Source organism: Microcebus murinus, chromosome 16 (genome assembly GCF_040939455.1).
Source record: "Microcebus murinus isolate Inina chromosome 16, M.murinus_Inina_mat1.0, whole genome shotgun sequence".
In the NCBI taxonomy this organism is placed as follows: Eukaryota; Metazoa; Chordata; class Mammalia; order Primates; family Cheirogaleidae; genus Microcebus; species Microcebus murinus.
Window position 1 is genome coordinate 17503665 of NC_134119.1, and position 17644 is coordinate 17521308.

Consider the following 17644-nt stretch of genomic DNA (forward strand, 5'->3'; position numbering starts at 1 on the left):
ACCTTGTTGTAGTAAACTTTAGAAAATGTTGAGATTCCAAAGAGCTGCCTACAAACCAAATGGCATCCTAGCTTTGGCAGGCTGAGTGCCTCATTTCGGCTTCTCTCGCCCCCTCTAGCGTTTGCAAAGCTCATCTGTCTGATTATCCAGTTACCTCACTGAACAAGAGCTTGCCTAAGTCCTGCCCATCTATGACATCACCCCCTTCTTCAACCACTGCGAGGTGAAGCTTTAAACTTCAGACTTGGAGGTGGGCTGTGTGCAGTAAACTGGAATGCTCTCCCTCGCGCACTTCTCAGTGTAGGAGTGCTCTGAAGCAGGACAAGCTCAGCCTGCAGCTGCCGTTGGCTTTGTGTAGACTGGACGCAAAGCTTGGGAAAGGGGGGAGGGTTATTGCTTCAATTCACAATCAATGGAATTACAGCAATAGCGGGCGGCAGTGTATATAGGATTGCTTTTCTCGTCTTCCTGGTAAGTGTTTTCCATATTTTTTTCTTACAATTGTCCCAGAAAGTTTGCTTGGTTTTACTTTCTAGAAAGAAATGACTTGGTACTATGAGGAATCCAAATAGGAACGTTTGTTCTGTCACCAGTACAAGCAATATATGTGCGTGCAAGCTAGCAAAGAAAAATTTGACTATATAGCCAAATGCAAGAAGTTTCCTAAAACCTTCTTTCAATTTTTAAAAATAATAAATGGATATTTTCTGTCTCAAGTAATTGCTATTTGAAAAGAGCCTTATGGAGAATAGCAAGTTGGAAAGTTAAATGTTAAAGAATACAAGACAGATTCTTCACAGATGGAAAAGCTAAAGGTCTTGCTAACTTGGTGTGTACTGTATGTGTGGTATGATCACCAATTGCTGTTTTTACAACTGTGAAGGAAAATCAATAATCCCTCAGCCCATGAGTACGCAGTACATGAAAAGCATACATCTTGCTCATAGCTAGCCAAGCTACTCCTAGAGACTTATGTGCCTCTGTAAAGGATTAACAGCTACACCTAGATTTTAAAGCTTGCACTGCTATCCTGCCTGAGCTGCTTCAAGCATTTCAGGCTTGCAAATCTAAACTAGTAAATTCAACTAAGAGGGGAGGGAGACTCTCTTCCAAACCATATTCCCTCTTCAGTAGAAAGCCAAAATCCATTGCTTAGGCAAGTGTAGTATGTGACTAGCATAGTAAATGGCTAAGTCTACTCAGAAAAACTAACAAAGCTCATCCTGGAAGCTATGCCTGATGTATGGGAGTTTGGGATGGCTGGGGGAAAAAATAAATGAGTAGAGCCCTCATCAAGTGGGATATGCAGAGTATCCATTCTTTGCAACTTATAACAGGAAAATCTTACATTGGAAGAAACGAATTTATACTACAAAGCTTGAAAAGTAGATAAATCTTCTCAAAAAAATTTTTTTCATTGAATTAGGTCTGAAATAAAATGGTTGCATAGAGGTAAAGAGTGCAACAGGCCCCTATTTTCTCACCATCTGGAGGGTTAGTTTCTGTTTATTTAGAATTAAAAAAGAAAAAAAACCTTGATATTTTTCAATTATAGAACCAGTTTTACTATTTAGTTATTTTAGATTTTCTTAATAAATCTATCTGCTTTAAAATGCACATGTATATTATCTTATTAGCCTGAAACAAAATAAAACCACTAGAAAAGTGCTTCAGCTGTAGCAATGCCTTTCATTTATTCCTAACTGCATAAGAATATCCTGACCAGCATAAACATAAAGAATGCATTTGTCTGTTTTCAGGTAGAATCACTTATGCCTGACCCAAAGTGACAGATGACTAATACCTCTTTTGAAACAAGTAAAGAAAAAAATTAATCCTTTAAAAGTACCACAATAATGTTTATTTTACAACTACTGCAAATATTAATAATTGTATGCCAGGTTTTAATCATGAGAAGATTAAATCAGATATACCACTTAATTTGGACACATATACACACACATACATATATCTATTTATTGGCCTGAAATAAAAAACAGGATTATAAAAATGTGATTGCATGTATTCAACTAAAAAAATTACAGTTTACTTTTTTTTAATAGGGGACTGCCAAAACACATCAAGTCCAAGGATCAGCAAAAATATTAATGAATAAACATAATGAATTCATAAATGTTGTATTCCTGTGTAACTATCAGTTATTAATTGGCTTTTCATTTCTCTGTACCTGCCCCCCTTAAATCATTTATAGTTAGGTTCAAAATGCCCAGTTAAACATTTCCTAAACATAACGTTTGTGAAATACATAATTGGCAGCAAATAAAGTTTTTACAAAAAGGAGAAAAACAGTAAGAAAATTTGTCATAACTTAATGTGGCAGCAAAATAGAAGGTATGTTTCTTTTGCTTTCAAGTGTTAATTAAAGAGCCTCCAATTCTATCAAAACTTTTTCAGAGCTAAATGAAGCAGTGTGAAATAAATTTGGTTGAAATCTTGTGGCTGTCAGACTTTGTTAGCAAGCTATTAATTATCTTTACCCAGTTTCTTCTCTAGACTATATTGCCCAATCAAATAGAAACTCCAATTATGCTCAGCATCTCCTGCCTAGGGACACAGACCCTAATGAACACTCAGTCTCTCCAGATGAAAAACACAATAATCAGCTTTAAACATGCAAGTGCACTGCAGAGAGATTTTTCTGTGCTTTTCTTGGCCACACATCTTAAGGCTTTCCCGCTTTCTGGATTATTTTGACAATTTTAAGCCCTCCAAAAATCAGTAGCAGGGTATTTGCTTTGTCTTAATATTATATAAATGTTACTTCTTTCTTTTCATTTTTGATACACTAACATTATACCAATATTAAATTAATCTGATATTAAACAATATTTGGTTTAAAGTTGCCATTTCACTCAATTTTCAACTTCCCCCCTTTTTAAGGTGGGTGGGCTGCATAACAAAGAATGTGATCAATGGCAAGATCCAAAGCTAATAATTCTGAATAAACCCCATTATATGTTCTTTTATTCAAAGGAATTTATTTAAAAAGCATTATAAATAATTGTTTAAAGTCAAACGAAGACCACCAAAAATGAAGTTAACTAGGGAAATAAGATTCTGTAAATTTTTCAGAGGCCATAATTTCTCCCCTCCTTCTTTCCTCATCTCCCCCTTTTCCTCTTGCCCCCCACCTTTTGCCCCAGAGGCCTTCACTGTTCTCAACGGGAGGCTTTGTTGTAATTAAACCAGAGAAAAACTGGCCAGCAGCAGCCAACATCTGACTTGCGGCTTCTGAAAGCAGTGTTCTGGTAGAGTGTACCACCCCCCAGCGGGCAAAAACTCTAAAGTAAATCTCTCGGAGATATTAATCCACAAAACTGCATTTTCTCTTAAGAGCATAAAAAGGGATGTTTCTTAACTCTAACATTCCACCATTTCAAAAATTTACCAAAAGTCAACAAACAAATTTCCAACAAAGAGATAGTTTGTAAAATGTCTTAAAGACAGTTTGAAAGCCATGTTTATATTGAATAAGAAAGGACTTTGATTTATCTATATACAAGAATCCCAGCGAAAATAGATTTTAAGTAGAAAGGGAATAAAACATAATTTAAATAATAGCTAACGTTTTGTTTTGCATATGTGTAATCTCTTTCTTACCATCAAATCAAGTGTTAGAAATGTATAAAAAGCTCTCTCCAGGTATTAGTCTGTTTAAATGAGAGGAGGGAGAATTCGCTCTCAATTGATGAGACAATGACAGCTTTTGTTCTTTATTCTTTCACTTTACATGTGCACAAGTTACCGTGGCAACTTTGAAGAGAACCCACAGACCACATTTGGTTAAACACCATTTTTTAAAGTGTGCCACTGGACTATGGATTGATCAGTTTATGTGTTGTTGATTATCTTCCTCTTCACCTGGTTTAAGTAATACTGACTTGGACGTGAAAAAGCAAGGTGTTTTATGATTTTAGATGGTCTCACTAACCAGCACAGTGCTTGCCACACACTTAAATATTAAAAATCTGAAGCATATCAATCAAATTTTACTCACACACTTAAAAAGGAATTTCAATTTTGTAATGGGAAAATGCTTGTGGTTTAACAGAAGTAAGCATACTTTTCATTACAATTGCTCAAAAGTCAGCACAAACTTAAAGCATGCCCCTTTCCCCAAGTTCTCTACTGCTCACCTTCACCACCCTCTAAATTAATATCTTATTCATTCTTACAAATCTTTGTTGTCTAATTCACTTAGTCTAGGTTTAATATCATAAAAGGAAGCAGCATTCACTATGATGAAAGATAATATCCCAGTTTGTCTTTTATTTTTTTAAGGATGCTCAATTTAACTTTACAAGCCAAAATAAATAAAGCAGAATTTGATTCACTTATCATAAACCTATAGAGGAAAACAGCTAGTAACAGAAAAGGAGAAAGTAAAAATCCTTAGCTTTGGAAATTTTATCCTCTGTTTTCCATAAATGAAACAAAACCTTCTTAAGGCTAGAAAACAGTCTGGATAAAACCAAGTATGAAAAGGCAGACTTGCTTCTCTGCCTCTCAGCAAACCCTTCAGACTTCATGACTCTCAAGAGGAGAGTTAGAGGTCCTTCTGCTTGCCTGGCATTAAACAAAAGAATTGGAACTTTCCTGAAATCTGATGATCGTGGAAAATTTAACCACCAGACAGGCTGCTTAGAAAGCATTTTGCTGTCACTATCAACTAATCTGATGTACTCCAGTTTTTCAGTTTAACCATATATGTAGTTAATTTCAATTACCATTTGTTGTTGCAAAGACTTGGCATTCACAGGTTGTTCCTTTTCTTGGGCTTTCTAGCAGCAATTTAAGCCTTCATAAATAAATTACTTCCTAATATTCCAGATTATGATTGTATAAATTCCACTTTACCTAGAAATATTCACAAAGCTGAATAAATTTGATTAAGCATCTGCTTTTCTTCAAAGTTTTAACTCAAAATAATGTAATTAGCTTGGATTAAACGTTCTACATGTCTTTCTAGCTTTTAGATTTAATATTTTTTAAAAGTTCCCAGCATTAAGAAATCATTAAAAAGAAACTAAAATCTCAAAACCTTATATTGGAATTAAGATTTTTTTAAAATGAGTAATGATCAAACAAGTCAAATCAAACTCAATTTAAATCTAAGATGGCAAATAAGGAATTTAGGAAGTTGGCACTATTATCATATAACTTCATCTTAATTTAAGTGATAGTCTCAAAACATGAGACATACCTTTTCATCTCAAACATTCCCACCTCCGAAATACTGTAGTAGCAGGGAAAGAATCATATAAACATGTAGATTGCCTCAAGTTCATGATTTTATTTAAATGTCAGTTTTCTATTCAGGTACAACTTCTTAAATTATATTGGTTTTCCTAAAATATCTCGAAACGATAGCATCCTTATCTATTTACATGTTTTCTTGGGTGTATTATGGAAACAAACTGGAGGCTTTTCAGACTGGATGATTACATTATAAATGCAAAAAAGTCCACGATTTTATTTATAAAGAGAAACTGAATAGAAGGATCCCTATTAAAAATTTGATTCACCAGTAAAGTGATTATGTTTTCTTCTTTTTTCAACAGTTTTAAGTGCTATATACTTAAGTAATGATTCCATTAAAAAATAATTTTAAAACATTGCATTAAGTAACCAGGGCTCCATTTATGTTTCTCCCCCAAGTTACCCCATTAACAATATTTTTCTAAAAGATCGATTCCTTTTTTGTTCAGAGGTAATGGCCTCTTTCAAGCCTATGCAGACAGAAAGCTTCTGAAGCCAGTATTGTGGAAACCTGGCCACAGTGTCCATGCTGGTGGGGGTCATTTTTCTTTTCATCATTCATATTAAACTGCAATGTCTCTATGTGAGTGAATATGTAGATCCAGCTCAGAAAGGGGGAATTTAAGCATGGGGGTAGGATAGCTTATTTTTAGAGAGATCATTACAGCCTTTAATATGACAAAAACAAAAAATAAGAAAAAAACTATTTAGTACTATATTTTCAAATATAAAGGGGAAGGAGAAGATATAAAACAAAACACAGTGAAACATGAATGGAACTGTTTTGAGTTTACTGGCGTAGGGGCATGTGAGAGGAGCTATAAGCATTATCTTCATTTCTGAAAGAGTATCCTTCTCTCCTAAGAAACCTGTTTGATGTTTTTGCCTTTTGTTTTAATGCAATTTGGGGAGAAGAGAATGATATTTTCCAAGAACTTAATGAGATTTAAGGCTTTCTGTTAATCCCACATTATTACCACTATTGTATGAATGGCAAATGTGAGTTTGCATATCAAACAGCAGAGGAAGCAGTTTCACAAATGTAAAACAGGTAAAATAAACAAATTAATCCTCCTTTTCACACCAATTTAGATTTTTTTTTCCTTTCTCTAGGTTAAAAATGTGAAAATCAATACATATTCTTAGAGCCTGATTAGGTGAAATGTATATATAGTTCAGATACAAGAAAAGAGGCAGTTATTTTATATCTGGTTATCATTATGATCATCACCTTGGACACAGGATGGTCTGAACTGACTCAGGGAACAATCAATTTTTAAATCCCTGTTCAGCAGATTCATCATCTCAGCTTTAAAGTATGTCTTGCCTCACCTGTATCCCTGGAATATGAGAAATGCTCAACTATTAGTAACATTTTAAGCAGGTCTTCACTTATTATTTTTATAATGCTTTTTAATTAGTTTCTCGTGCAATTTAACAAAATTGTTTTCTAAACTTAAATTAACCACATTATTTTGTATGTTGAATAATTTTCAAGTTTAAAAAACATTTATAGCAGATTCTTTTAAAAGTAACTTTGAAATTTCAACTGCTTAATTTTCCATTTTCAAACACTGAGAAAGCAACAGTTTTCAAGAGAATATACTATTGAAATTCGACAATAATGAGCAAAGCCCTAAAGGCATTACAGTAAAACCTCACATTAAATAATAAATCATTTAAACCTTCCTCTGTGGGTACTTTGCAATATTCACTAGAGACTGCTTTATCCATCTGCTAACTTCCATTTTTGTTTCAAGTTGCCTAAATAATAAATTATATGTATCTATAATTTTTTAAGTTTTCTTTTGTTAATATAGTCTGAGACAGTGTTGGTATCTAGTTGGCAATCTTAAAGAAACTGAATTTTCAAGGAGAACCAGCAACACAAATTACGGCCTTATTTAACATACATTTTCAATAGAGTATTTGAATTATGGAACAGATGCTATCCTTGTTGGACACTAGGTAATAACTGGGGGAAAAGCAAATTGCTACTTCTTTAGTCTTTAATTTCAGGGTCAAACATTATCATGATATCCAAATGTTCCCTATGTGTATAGAAAATACCTGAGTGGGTGACCCTGTATAACTGATTCTGATAAGTACTCAGCTTCCCAAACTCCTTAAAAATCTTCATGCATGTTAAATGGGCAAAGCAGTCAACATTAAAATCAGTCTCATCTCATGAGTCAAGCCAAAAGTCTTCTTTCAGAAATGCAAAATGAACTTACTGAAAATTAGCATGTTCATGTCTGAACCTAGAGAGAAATGCCCCATCAGATTTTGATATGCTTTCCTAATGGTCATCACAAGGAGATGGATTGAAATAATACTGTCCTTTCTATTCCAAATACAGATTTTTCAAGTTGAGTGTGCTAAAAGAAAATTACAATAGTATTCTCCAGAAAAATGAAATATAACTCGAGCTTCTATGCCACCCTTGGGGCAAGAACACCTGAGTGCCTAGAGTTCCAAGATCATCAAGTAGTCCTTAGATGCACCCCTAAAGCGGAAGGTGATGATGTCCACATTGGGCAATTGGGAAAATTGAGACCGGCTGGAGGAATCAAACTAGGCGCTAAGCAAATCAAAAGAAAAGCTTTAAAACAAAGTCTTTTCAACTCCTTAAACTGTGGATTGTGTAATTTTGTAAAACCATGTTATAAAATGTCTAAAAAGTTACCTTAGCATTTTTGTCAAAAATAACCCTATTATGTATTTGCTCACCCCTTGACATGTATTTGTTTTCTTTTTTTTTAAAACATGTCATCCTTTTATGCCTATGATTTAAAAGGCATAGACTTTAAACTTCCAAAGATTGGTCTGTATTTGGAAAGGCATAGAAGGGGTTCATGGCCCCTTGAATGAAGCTTTGCTTCTCTGTTTAATTCAAAGTGACAACAGTCTAGTTGTTTAATTCAAAGTGACAACAATCAGTTAACACTAGAAATTATCTGTTTGATGACAGTCTCAACTTCGACTCTTACTTCATTTATATAGTAAAATGGGAAGCCTAAAAACAAAGAGGTCAACCTATCCCTTTCCACCAACTACTATTACAAAAAATGTATTGCTTAAAGAAAGAATTGAAGTTAAATCTCTAGGAAATTTCTCTAGTATGTTAAAGTTCATTATTAATAGTTCATTAAAACCTTTTACATTCACAGGAGGTGCTCAGTTCCAGTATACTTTAAGGAAGAAAAATATAAAGGAAATTTAGTATACTTCCTTTTCTTTCCATGAAGAATAATTGAATTGTTTCCTATTCCTCTTAAAAGAGACTACCTGTTCTTATATCACGTGACTGCACCAGAAATTCTGAGAAAGCAGCAAGAAGCAAAAGCTGGAAATAGCTATTTCACAGCAGGTAATCATACATCAGGATGTAGCTACTGTACAAAGTTTATATTTGGATAATCCTGGATGGGAATAAAGGTAGGGGGTAACTGCCTGAAAAACCTATTACTATACAGGCCTTAGCATCATGAATGGCTTTCTTCATGAGGATCTGAAGTTACTATCTCTGACCACATTGCACAGAAGAGCCAATAAGAATTTCAAAGAGGGCAATTTCCACTAAGGGAATTAAGCTACACAAAAGGAACCTTCACACAGAAACTCTATCAGAAAGAAAAAAAAATACATAGGAAGCCATGTGTCTTACATAGTAACAGGAAGCTGAATTGTTTCTGGCCCCTACTTTAATGAGCTTGCCCACCATGCTGAACCGCAGCTGGAATGTTCATTGACAACAGCAAGCCTGATCTGGAGGTGTATGCGGCATAGGATTACTTGAATAAACAGTGAAGAACATTTCCAAGGACTAAACAAAAGTTTGTAAGTCCCAGCCCCTCACCAGGAAAATAATATATGTGCATTGGATATTCACCCACGCAAAATTTACTGACATCGTTCAATAAGGTAGGAAAATGTTAAAAGTATTTTATTTTCATGCCTAAAATTATAAAGGCTGATTAACACTTAAAAGTACAGAAGAGATTATATTACACAATAGATTGGTATAAATCTATACTTCTCTAGCCATAGGAAAAGTTGAATCATGTTCTAGGTTAGAATTTGAAGAAACATAAATGCACTGTGAAAACATGTTATGAGATAGAAAATAATAAAAAATGTGGATAAAGTCATTAAACCATGTAGTATAAAACATAACAAAATGGAAAGAGAGAAGACATAGTTTAACACAAAATGGAATTTTCCACTTAGACTAGCTAGATGTATTAGCTATGCAGTTCTTTCTCAAAAGTAAATGAAAGATTCCTTCTCATCTTCTTGCTAGAAATATCTTTTAAACAATGTCTAATATTAATAATCAAATCAAATTATTGGCTTTATTGAGATTGAAGATACAACTATTTCTGAATACTAAGAGAACAGGTTTTTTTACTACTTATTTCTATACCTGTTTAGTCCTTTGCCTAATAAGAAACAGACATAAAAATTTGTTTTTTAAGAATAAAATTATCTTTAAATATAACAAATCATATTCCTCTATGTCAAGTATTATGAATATTAAGAAAAAATTAGAAATTTGATTAGCTTAGTCAGTGACTGGTTATAAGATTGATATCAAGTATAATAAAAATACTTTAGACTATTCAATAAAACTGTAATTCTATTTAGCATTTCAAAATAAAATGGATTTAGGACATGATACTTTCTAATTTTTATACCAGAAACAGTTAAGGTAAAGAGATTATATGATTGTACTCACTGTAAGCTAGCAATAAGCCCTAAGCATGCCCCTCCCAAAATTAAAACATTAAAATTGATTATAGATATTTTAGTTTCCACATCTGTTTTAAAGACTATTTTCAATATACCGGTCTTATTGTTTTCTGTCTTTTTTAATCACTTCATTTTAGGGTTCTGGAGCAACGGAAGCTACCTTGTATAAAGACCTCAACACTGCTGACCATGATCAGCCCAGCCTGGAGCATCTTCCTCATCTGGACTAAAATTGGGCTGTTTCTTCAAGTGGCACCTCTGTCAGTTATGGCTAAATCCTGTCCATCTGTGTGTCGCTGTGATGCGGGTTTCATTTACTGTAATGATCGCTCTCTGACATCCATTCCAACAGGAATACCAGAGGATGCTACAACTCTCTACCTTCAAAACAACCAAATAAATAATGCTGGGATTCCCTCAGATTTGAAAAACTTGCTGAAAGTAGAAAGAATATTCCTATACCACAACAGTTTAGATGAATTTCCTACCAACCTCCCAAAGTATGTAAAAGAGCTACATTTGCAAGAAAATAACATAAGGACTATCACTTATGATTCACTTTCAAAAATTCCATATCTGGAAGAATTACACTTAGATGACAACTCTGTCTCTGCTGTTAGCATTGAAGAGGGAGCATTCCGAGACAGCAACTATCTACGACTGCTTTTTCTGTCCCGTAACCACCTTAGCACAATACCCTGGGGCTTGCCCAGGACTATAGAGGAACTACGCTTGGACGATAATCGAATATCTACTATTTCATCACCATCTCTTCAAGGTCTCACTAGCCTAAAACGCCTGGTTTTAGATGGAAACCTATTGAACAATCATGGTTTAGGTGACAAAGTTTTCTTCAACCTAGTTAACTTAACAGAACTGTCACTGGTGCGGAATTCTCTAACTGCTGCACCAGTAAACCTTCCAGGCACAAACCTGAGGAAGCTTTATCTTCAAGATAACCACATCAATCAGGTGCCCCCAAATGCTTTTTCTTACCTAAGGCAGCTGTATCGACTTGATATGTCCAATAATAACCTAAGTAATTTACCTCAGGGTATCTTTGATGATTTGGACAATATAACCCAACTGATTCTTCGCAACAACCCCTGGTATTGTGGGTGCAAGATGAAATGGGTACGTGACTGGTTACAATCACTACCTGTGAAGGTCAATGTGCGTGGGCTCATGTGCCAAGCCCCAGAAAAAGTTCGTGGGATGGCTATCAAGGACCTCAATGCAGAACTGTTTGATTGTAAAGACAGTGGGATTGTAAGCACTATTCAGATAACCACTGCAATACCCAATACAGTGTTTCCTGCCCAAGGACAGTGGCCAGCTCCAGTGACCAAACAACCAGATATTAAGAACCCCAAGCTCATTAAGGATCAGCGAACCACAGGGAGTCCCTCAAGAAAAACAATTACAATTACTGTGAAGTCTGTCACCTCTGACACAATTCATATCTCTTGGAAACTTGCTCTACCCATGACTGCTTTAAGACTAAGTTGGCTTAAACTGGGCCACAGCCCAGCATTCGGATCTATAACAGAAACAATTGTAACAGGGGAACGCAGTGAATACTTGGTCACAGCCCTGGAGCCTGATTCACCCTATAAGGTATGCATGGTTCCCATGGAAACCAGTAACCTCTACCTATTTGATGAAACTCCTGTTTGTATTGAGACTGAAACTGCACCCCTTCGAATGTACAACCCTACAACCACCCTCAATCGAGAGCAAGAGAAAGAACCTTACAAAAACCCCAATTTACCTTTGGCTGCCATTATTGGTGGGGCTGTGGCCCTGGTGACCATTGCCCTTCTTGCTCTTGTGTGTTGGTATGTTCATAGGAATGGATCGCTCTTCTCAAGGAACTGTGCATACAGCAAAGGGAGGAGGAGAAAGGATGACTATGCAGAAGCTGGCACTAAGAAGGACAACTCTATCCTGGAAATCAGGGAGACTTCTTTTCAGATGTTACCAATAAGTAATGAACCCATCTCAAAGGAGGAGTTTGTAATACACACCATATTTCCTCCTAATGGAATGAATCTGTACAAAAACAATCACAGTGAAAGCAGTAGTAACCGAAGTTACAGAGACAGTGGTATTCCAGACTCTGATCATTCACACTCATGATGCTGGAGGACTTGCAGCAGACTGTGTTTCAGGTGTTTTAAACCTAAAGAAGGTGATGGTAGGAATCCTGTTCTACTGCAAAACACTGGAAAAAAAGAGACTGAAAAAAGCAATGTACTGTACATTTGCCATATAATTTATATTTAAGAACTTTTTATTAAAAGTTTCAAATTTCAGGTTACTGCTGCGATTGATGTAGTGGAGATGCCTGAATACAATTCTATATTTTAGTATTTTTTAGTAATTTGTACTGTATTTTCCTTGCAAATATTGAAGTTATAAACCATTTACTTTGTGTTCTACTGAGTAAGATGACTTGTTGACTGTGAAAGTGAATTTTCTTGCTGTGTTGAACAATCAGGACTGCGTTCACATGAGATCCTTGTAGTATAAGCACAGGCCATTTTTCACTTTGGTATTAATAAAATGTAAAAAAAATAACTTGGCTGAATGAGAAAAATTAAATTTCAAAAAATAGTTATGAAATAATGTTCCAATTATTAAATTTGTATTATCCTAGTGGTATTCAATAAATCAAAATGTGAAGTAATGGGCAATATCAAACTTGCTGCATATCTCCATTTTTGCTCTAGGCAAATTAGATATTCTTAAGAAAGTTAAGCATATCTTCTGAACTGAGGACATCAGGTGGCATAAAAGGAGTGTGAAGTCCATTATAAAAGCCACTGTCAACAAAGCTTTAAGAATAAATGACTTCACAAAAACAATAATGTAAGTGTACTTCCAAGTTAGGGGGGAAATGTATACTTAGGAAAACATGAAAACTTAGACTTTTATAGTATAATGAACACAAATACCAAAATTGCATTTTGGTTTTGCCTATACCTTCCTGATTTCTGAAAAGTAAATTCTGACCACAAAATTGTTAGTGTTTATGATATTTTTATCATAAAGATGTCAAAGAGAAATCTTACACATATTAAAAATGTAGTGTAACTATAAGCAATTCCCCTCAACATTCCAGAGAAAGTAATATTTTAAGTAACAGAAAATTTCAAAGAAAAATAATTACTAGAAATCAAATTTAGATCTGGTTTATGTGAAATGTTTTAACACTGTACATAAATGTTCAATTTACGTTCACAATGATCAGGAATACTGCCCATTACTGTCACAGTTCTCCAGATACTACATAATGAACTTGTAACATTTCTTTCTAGCTTCCTACTGAATTGTGAGCTATTACTTGTTTAAAAACCATATCACTTTTCAGTTGCCATGATTCTATTTTTTTTAACAAAAACCAAAGTGCATTGTACGCCCTTTGGCCAGTCTTGTATGTGCCTTGATCCAACGCTACATGTATTCAGCTTTTAAAACTCGACAAATTTTTCATACTTCCTTAAATATGAAAAATTATGGTCTTATTGCTGAATAAAACTTAAAAAAAAGTACAGATAATTGTGCTTGCTTTTTCGGGATTATGTTACTATCACTAAGTAGCAAATTGCCCAGCACATTAGTCCTAAACACCCCATGTATTTTTCTAGGCATAAAAATAAAAGTTGGCTACAAATAAAAAATAAATAGCAATATTTTGAGGTTGTGTATTATTTTACTTTGAAGAGTTTAGTGTTTCATGTATAAATTCATTTCTTCTTATTTTACTTATTCACTCTATAGATGGAAAATGGTTGCAGGGTCTTTCCTTCTCATGTGCACTGCTGCCATTGTTATGTTACTTTTTAAGGTGGTCTTTGAGAAACTAATTTTTTTAATCGGCTTTTGGTAGTAGAATGAGTTGGCATCTGTGACACTGTGAAAAATATATTTGGTCTTTGACCCTGTTTCCTGGCATACAACTCCTAAAATCCTTAGACTTTCCAAAGTGATGTCTTTTTGTATGCTAATGAGTTGGCTGATGGCTGCCAGCCCCTAGGTTGCTTCATGATGGGAGCTGGTCACTGGAAAGACCAAGGCATGACTAGAGTCTGGGGACTTTGAGCCCACCTAACCTCAGGGGATGGCGGAGGGGCTAACGGTTAAGTTGATCACCAATGGCTAATTTAATCAATAATGCCTATATAATAAAGCCTCCATAAAAACCCAAAAGGCCAGGGTTCAGAAAGCATATAGATAGCTGAACAAGTAGGGGTTCCTGTTGGGTAGCATGCTGGAGAGAGCATGGAAATTCTTCATACTCTCACACCTCACCCTATGCGTCTCTTCATCTGTATCCTTTGTAATATCCTTTATAATAAATCAGTAAATGTGTTTCCTTGAATTGTGAGCCACTCTAGCATATTAATCAAACCCAAGGGAAGGGGTCATGGGAACCCCAACTTGAAGCTAGTTGGTCAAAAGTTCCAGAGGCCCAAACTTGTAACTGGTGTCCGAAAGGGTGGGGGTGAGGGCATAGTCTTGCGGGACTGAGCCCCCAACCTATGGGAATTAATGCTGTCTCCAGGCTGATAGTGTCAAAATTAGATTGAATTAGAGGACTCCCAGCTGGTGTCTGCTGCAGAATTGATTGCTTGCTTGGTGTGTGGGGAGAATCCCCCATACATTTGGTCACAGAAGTCTTATATGTTGATTATTGTTGAGTAAGAGTTTAGAAAAAACACTTTGAGTTTGTTTTTTCACACACAACTTCAAAAGACTTTGAAATCTCAGGTCTACTGCTTGGTATAAGTATGTACTTAAAACCAAACCACTGCTTCCTAGCTCTGTTTCCATGTCTTTGAAATGGGATAGTACCACTCACCTCACAGTGTTGTTGTCAGGATTAAATAAGATGACATGCATGAAAACTGTATAATGTTCTACAAAATATAAGTTACTAATATTATGGTCAACAAAAGTCTGTCATGTTTTCCCAGAGATTTTGTAAGTTTCACTGCTTCTACTATTCTGACAAAGAGATATCTCCAACTGACTGACTATGAAATCTTATTCATTATTCATATGTCACCTTCAAAATGTTTCCCAACACTTTCTCTTTTGACTTCCTGTTATGGAGTATGGTTGTCTTCTGGGAACAACTTAACAAAGACAAATGTGATTAATATTGAATGTGTGGAACATTTTCTAAAGGAAGTTTGACTTTGCTACTAAAGGTTTTGAGTAGTTCAAATTATAGTTCTACCAAAAGTCAGGAAATGGGCTAGATATTTCCATAAAGTCTTAGAAATCTATGGTTTATAACAAGCCAAAAATCAAGAGATTATATTGACATTTTCCACTTAGTATACCTTTCTTGAGTACAGAAAGTTTTATGTATGTTCTCATATATATTTTTTTATTATTTTACCTGGAATAAACCAGAAACATGTTTTATACCACCAAATCCAAAGAGCACCAAGGGGGTAAAAGTTTATTCTTTACCTAGGCTTGCTATGAAATCCATATGCTTTGAAAATATTTTTTTTTCAGTAGAATATCAAGACCTTAAATACACTAAATAAATTATACACACATTTCCATATGTCCCAAACTAAATGTTCATAATTTTTATGGATGAAACTAAACTCCAAATCAGGTACTGGCAGAAAATTATAGGAAAAACATCCTATCCTAAATATATAGCATATAGATTCAATAAGAATACAACTGGGAAAACTAGAAAAAAAGTTGAGGGAAAAATGACTCCCTTGCTGAATGTTTAACAAAAATCAAAAACTGTTTTAGATGCAGCCACTTGTAACTGTATTAAATCACTGCACTTACTCTCATTCCCTATTAAATATAATACTATGCTCTATCTTTCAGCAAGGCTGATTTATTAGAAGTATTCCCCTGTACCAAAGGAACTAGTAAAAAACTCTGCTTTACTAACTACAGCTTCTGACTAAAACACATTTTATAGCTACATGCCAACATGACACTTTTCACGAGGAATCCAAAGAACCTACATGCTCTTAACCACCTGAAGAGTGGGTGTTAAAGGAATGAATCCCCCACTGAATTTAATATTAGCTCATCTGCTGCTGAAAACAGCAGTGGCATTTAAAATTCTAATTCCTTTCTCCTACTTAACATGATTAGCAAATCTTAATTTAGCATCATCTTCAAATTACAACTACTGTACTTTTTGTTTTGGGACTTACGGTTAAATTAGCAAAAAAAAAAAAAACTTCACATTTATCAATCACTTTCTGAAGAACTTCAGAGTTCTTTACAAATAGTCTTAACAAGCCAATGACCTTTCCTAAGTGCCTTTTATATTATATTATAAATAGGAGAAGCCTTGCCTTCAAGAGGTGTGCTGTCTAGAGATTGTAAGGCATAAACATATAATCTAAAGAAAGTTTACAGCTGTTGCAGCATAGAGGAACATGCAATAATTACATCTGTTTACATGGATCAAAGAAGTCATCATGAAGGACATAAAATTAAGGCCTGGTGTTGAACGGTAAAAAGGAATTTAAAGAGAAAGCAAGAAAAGCAGATACCAGCCATGGAGTGAAAATGGTGGGAAAAAAAAAATCACAGAGATAGGAGAGTGGGTAAGGCTTTCTAGCCCTGGCTTTGGTCAGAATCACTTGGGGAGGTCTTTATTAAGATAACCAGGCCACAATATAAACTTACTAAGTTAAAATCTCCCGGGTTAAGGCTAGGCATTTCTATTTTTTAAAATCCCTTTTTTTTTAATTTTTTAAAATCACCTTTTTAAAAGGTGATTCTGATGTGGTTGAGGATCACTGATTTAGGAGGTGTTTGGTTAAGGTGAAATGCAGGGTCCTTGAAGAAGGTAAGACTGGAAGGTTTTTTTTAAAAAAATGTTAGGCTTTGTAGGGTGTTGAATTCCAAGCTGAGAAGTCTGCATTCATATTCTTTGGCAATTATTTTTGAGCAGGTGTATAAACAATCAGTGCACTTGAGGAACATTTTGTGGGAATAAAAAATATTGCATTAAGAATGAATGGAGAGAAACTGGTAGCAAGAAGACAAGTTAGAAGGCTGTGCAGAGGAAATAAGAGCCTGAATGGTGCATTGCCAATGGATTGGGTTTTTTGTGTTTTGTTTTTTTTTTTTTTGAAAAAAAAAAGTCTAATTCAAAAGGCATGTATGTTAATAGCAAAGAGTAGGATGTTGAAGATGAAGAAGATTTTAGATTTCCAGCACAGGTAAGCAGAACGTTGGCAAGGCAATTAATAAAGATGGAAAACAATTGAAGAGAAGATTTCAGAGTGTTCTGTAAATACTGGGTTTGAATGGGGGACTATAAGCACAGCACAGGTTCACATCTGCTAATTATTAATAGTACCCTCTTTAATCCTCCATAATGACCCAGTTTAGACAATAAATTAAAATCACCTTAGGTTTGAAGTACTTTTATATTTCTGGAAATGTGTACAGGAGGTTAGAAATGAGATCCTCAGCATCAGGGAAGGGAATCTATATCTAAGAGGTCATTATTAAAGTTTAGTGGGCAGATAAGATAGTCAATAGAAAGTCAGCAGAGAGAGAAAAGAGATGCCAAAGGAACATCTATCCCATGTATGGGGAGAAG

The 17644-nt window shown here is 34.9% G+C and overlaps 2 protein-coding genes across 3 annotated transcripts in view; one reads left to right on the top strand and one right to left on the bottom strand.

Moving 5' to 3' along the window:
* Positions 1-17644, bottom strand: part of MACROD2 (mono-ADP ribosylhydrolase 2) — a 1812973-nt gene that overhangs the window by 1524824 nt on the left and 270505 nt on the right.
* On the top strand, positions 206-17093 carry FLRT3 (fibronectin leucine rich transmembrane protein 3). 2 transcript variants are annotated; one of them, XM_012780843.3, is made up of 3 exons: positions 206-471; positions 8451-9204; positions 10170-17093. In XM_012780843.3, the coding sequence occupies exon 3, from the start codon at positions 10222-10224 to the stop codon at positions 12169-12171; it is 1950 nt and encodes a 649-aa protein (XP_012636297.1). In that variant the 5' UTR covers positions 206-471; positions 8451-9204; positions 10170-10221; the 3' UTR covers positions 12172-17093. The 2 variants fall into 2 exon arrangements, with proteins under 2 accessions (XP_012636297.1, XP_012636299.1); XM_012780845.3 differs by having other exon boundaries at positions 8451-8650.

Bases quoted from the DNA above. Each gene is read 5' to 3' on its own strand.
- FLRT3 (XM_012780843.3), top strand. From the start codon at position 10,222: ATGATCAGCCCAGCCTGGAGCATCTTCCTCATCTGGACTAAAATTGGG.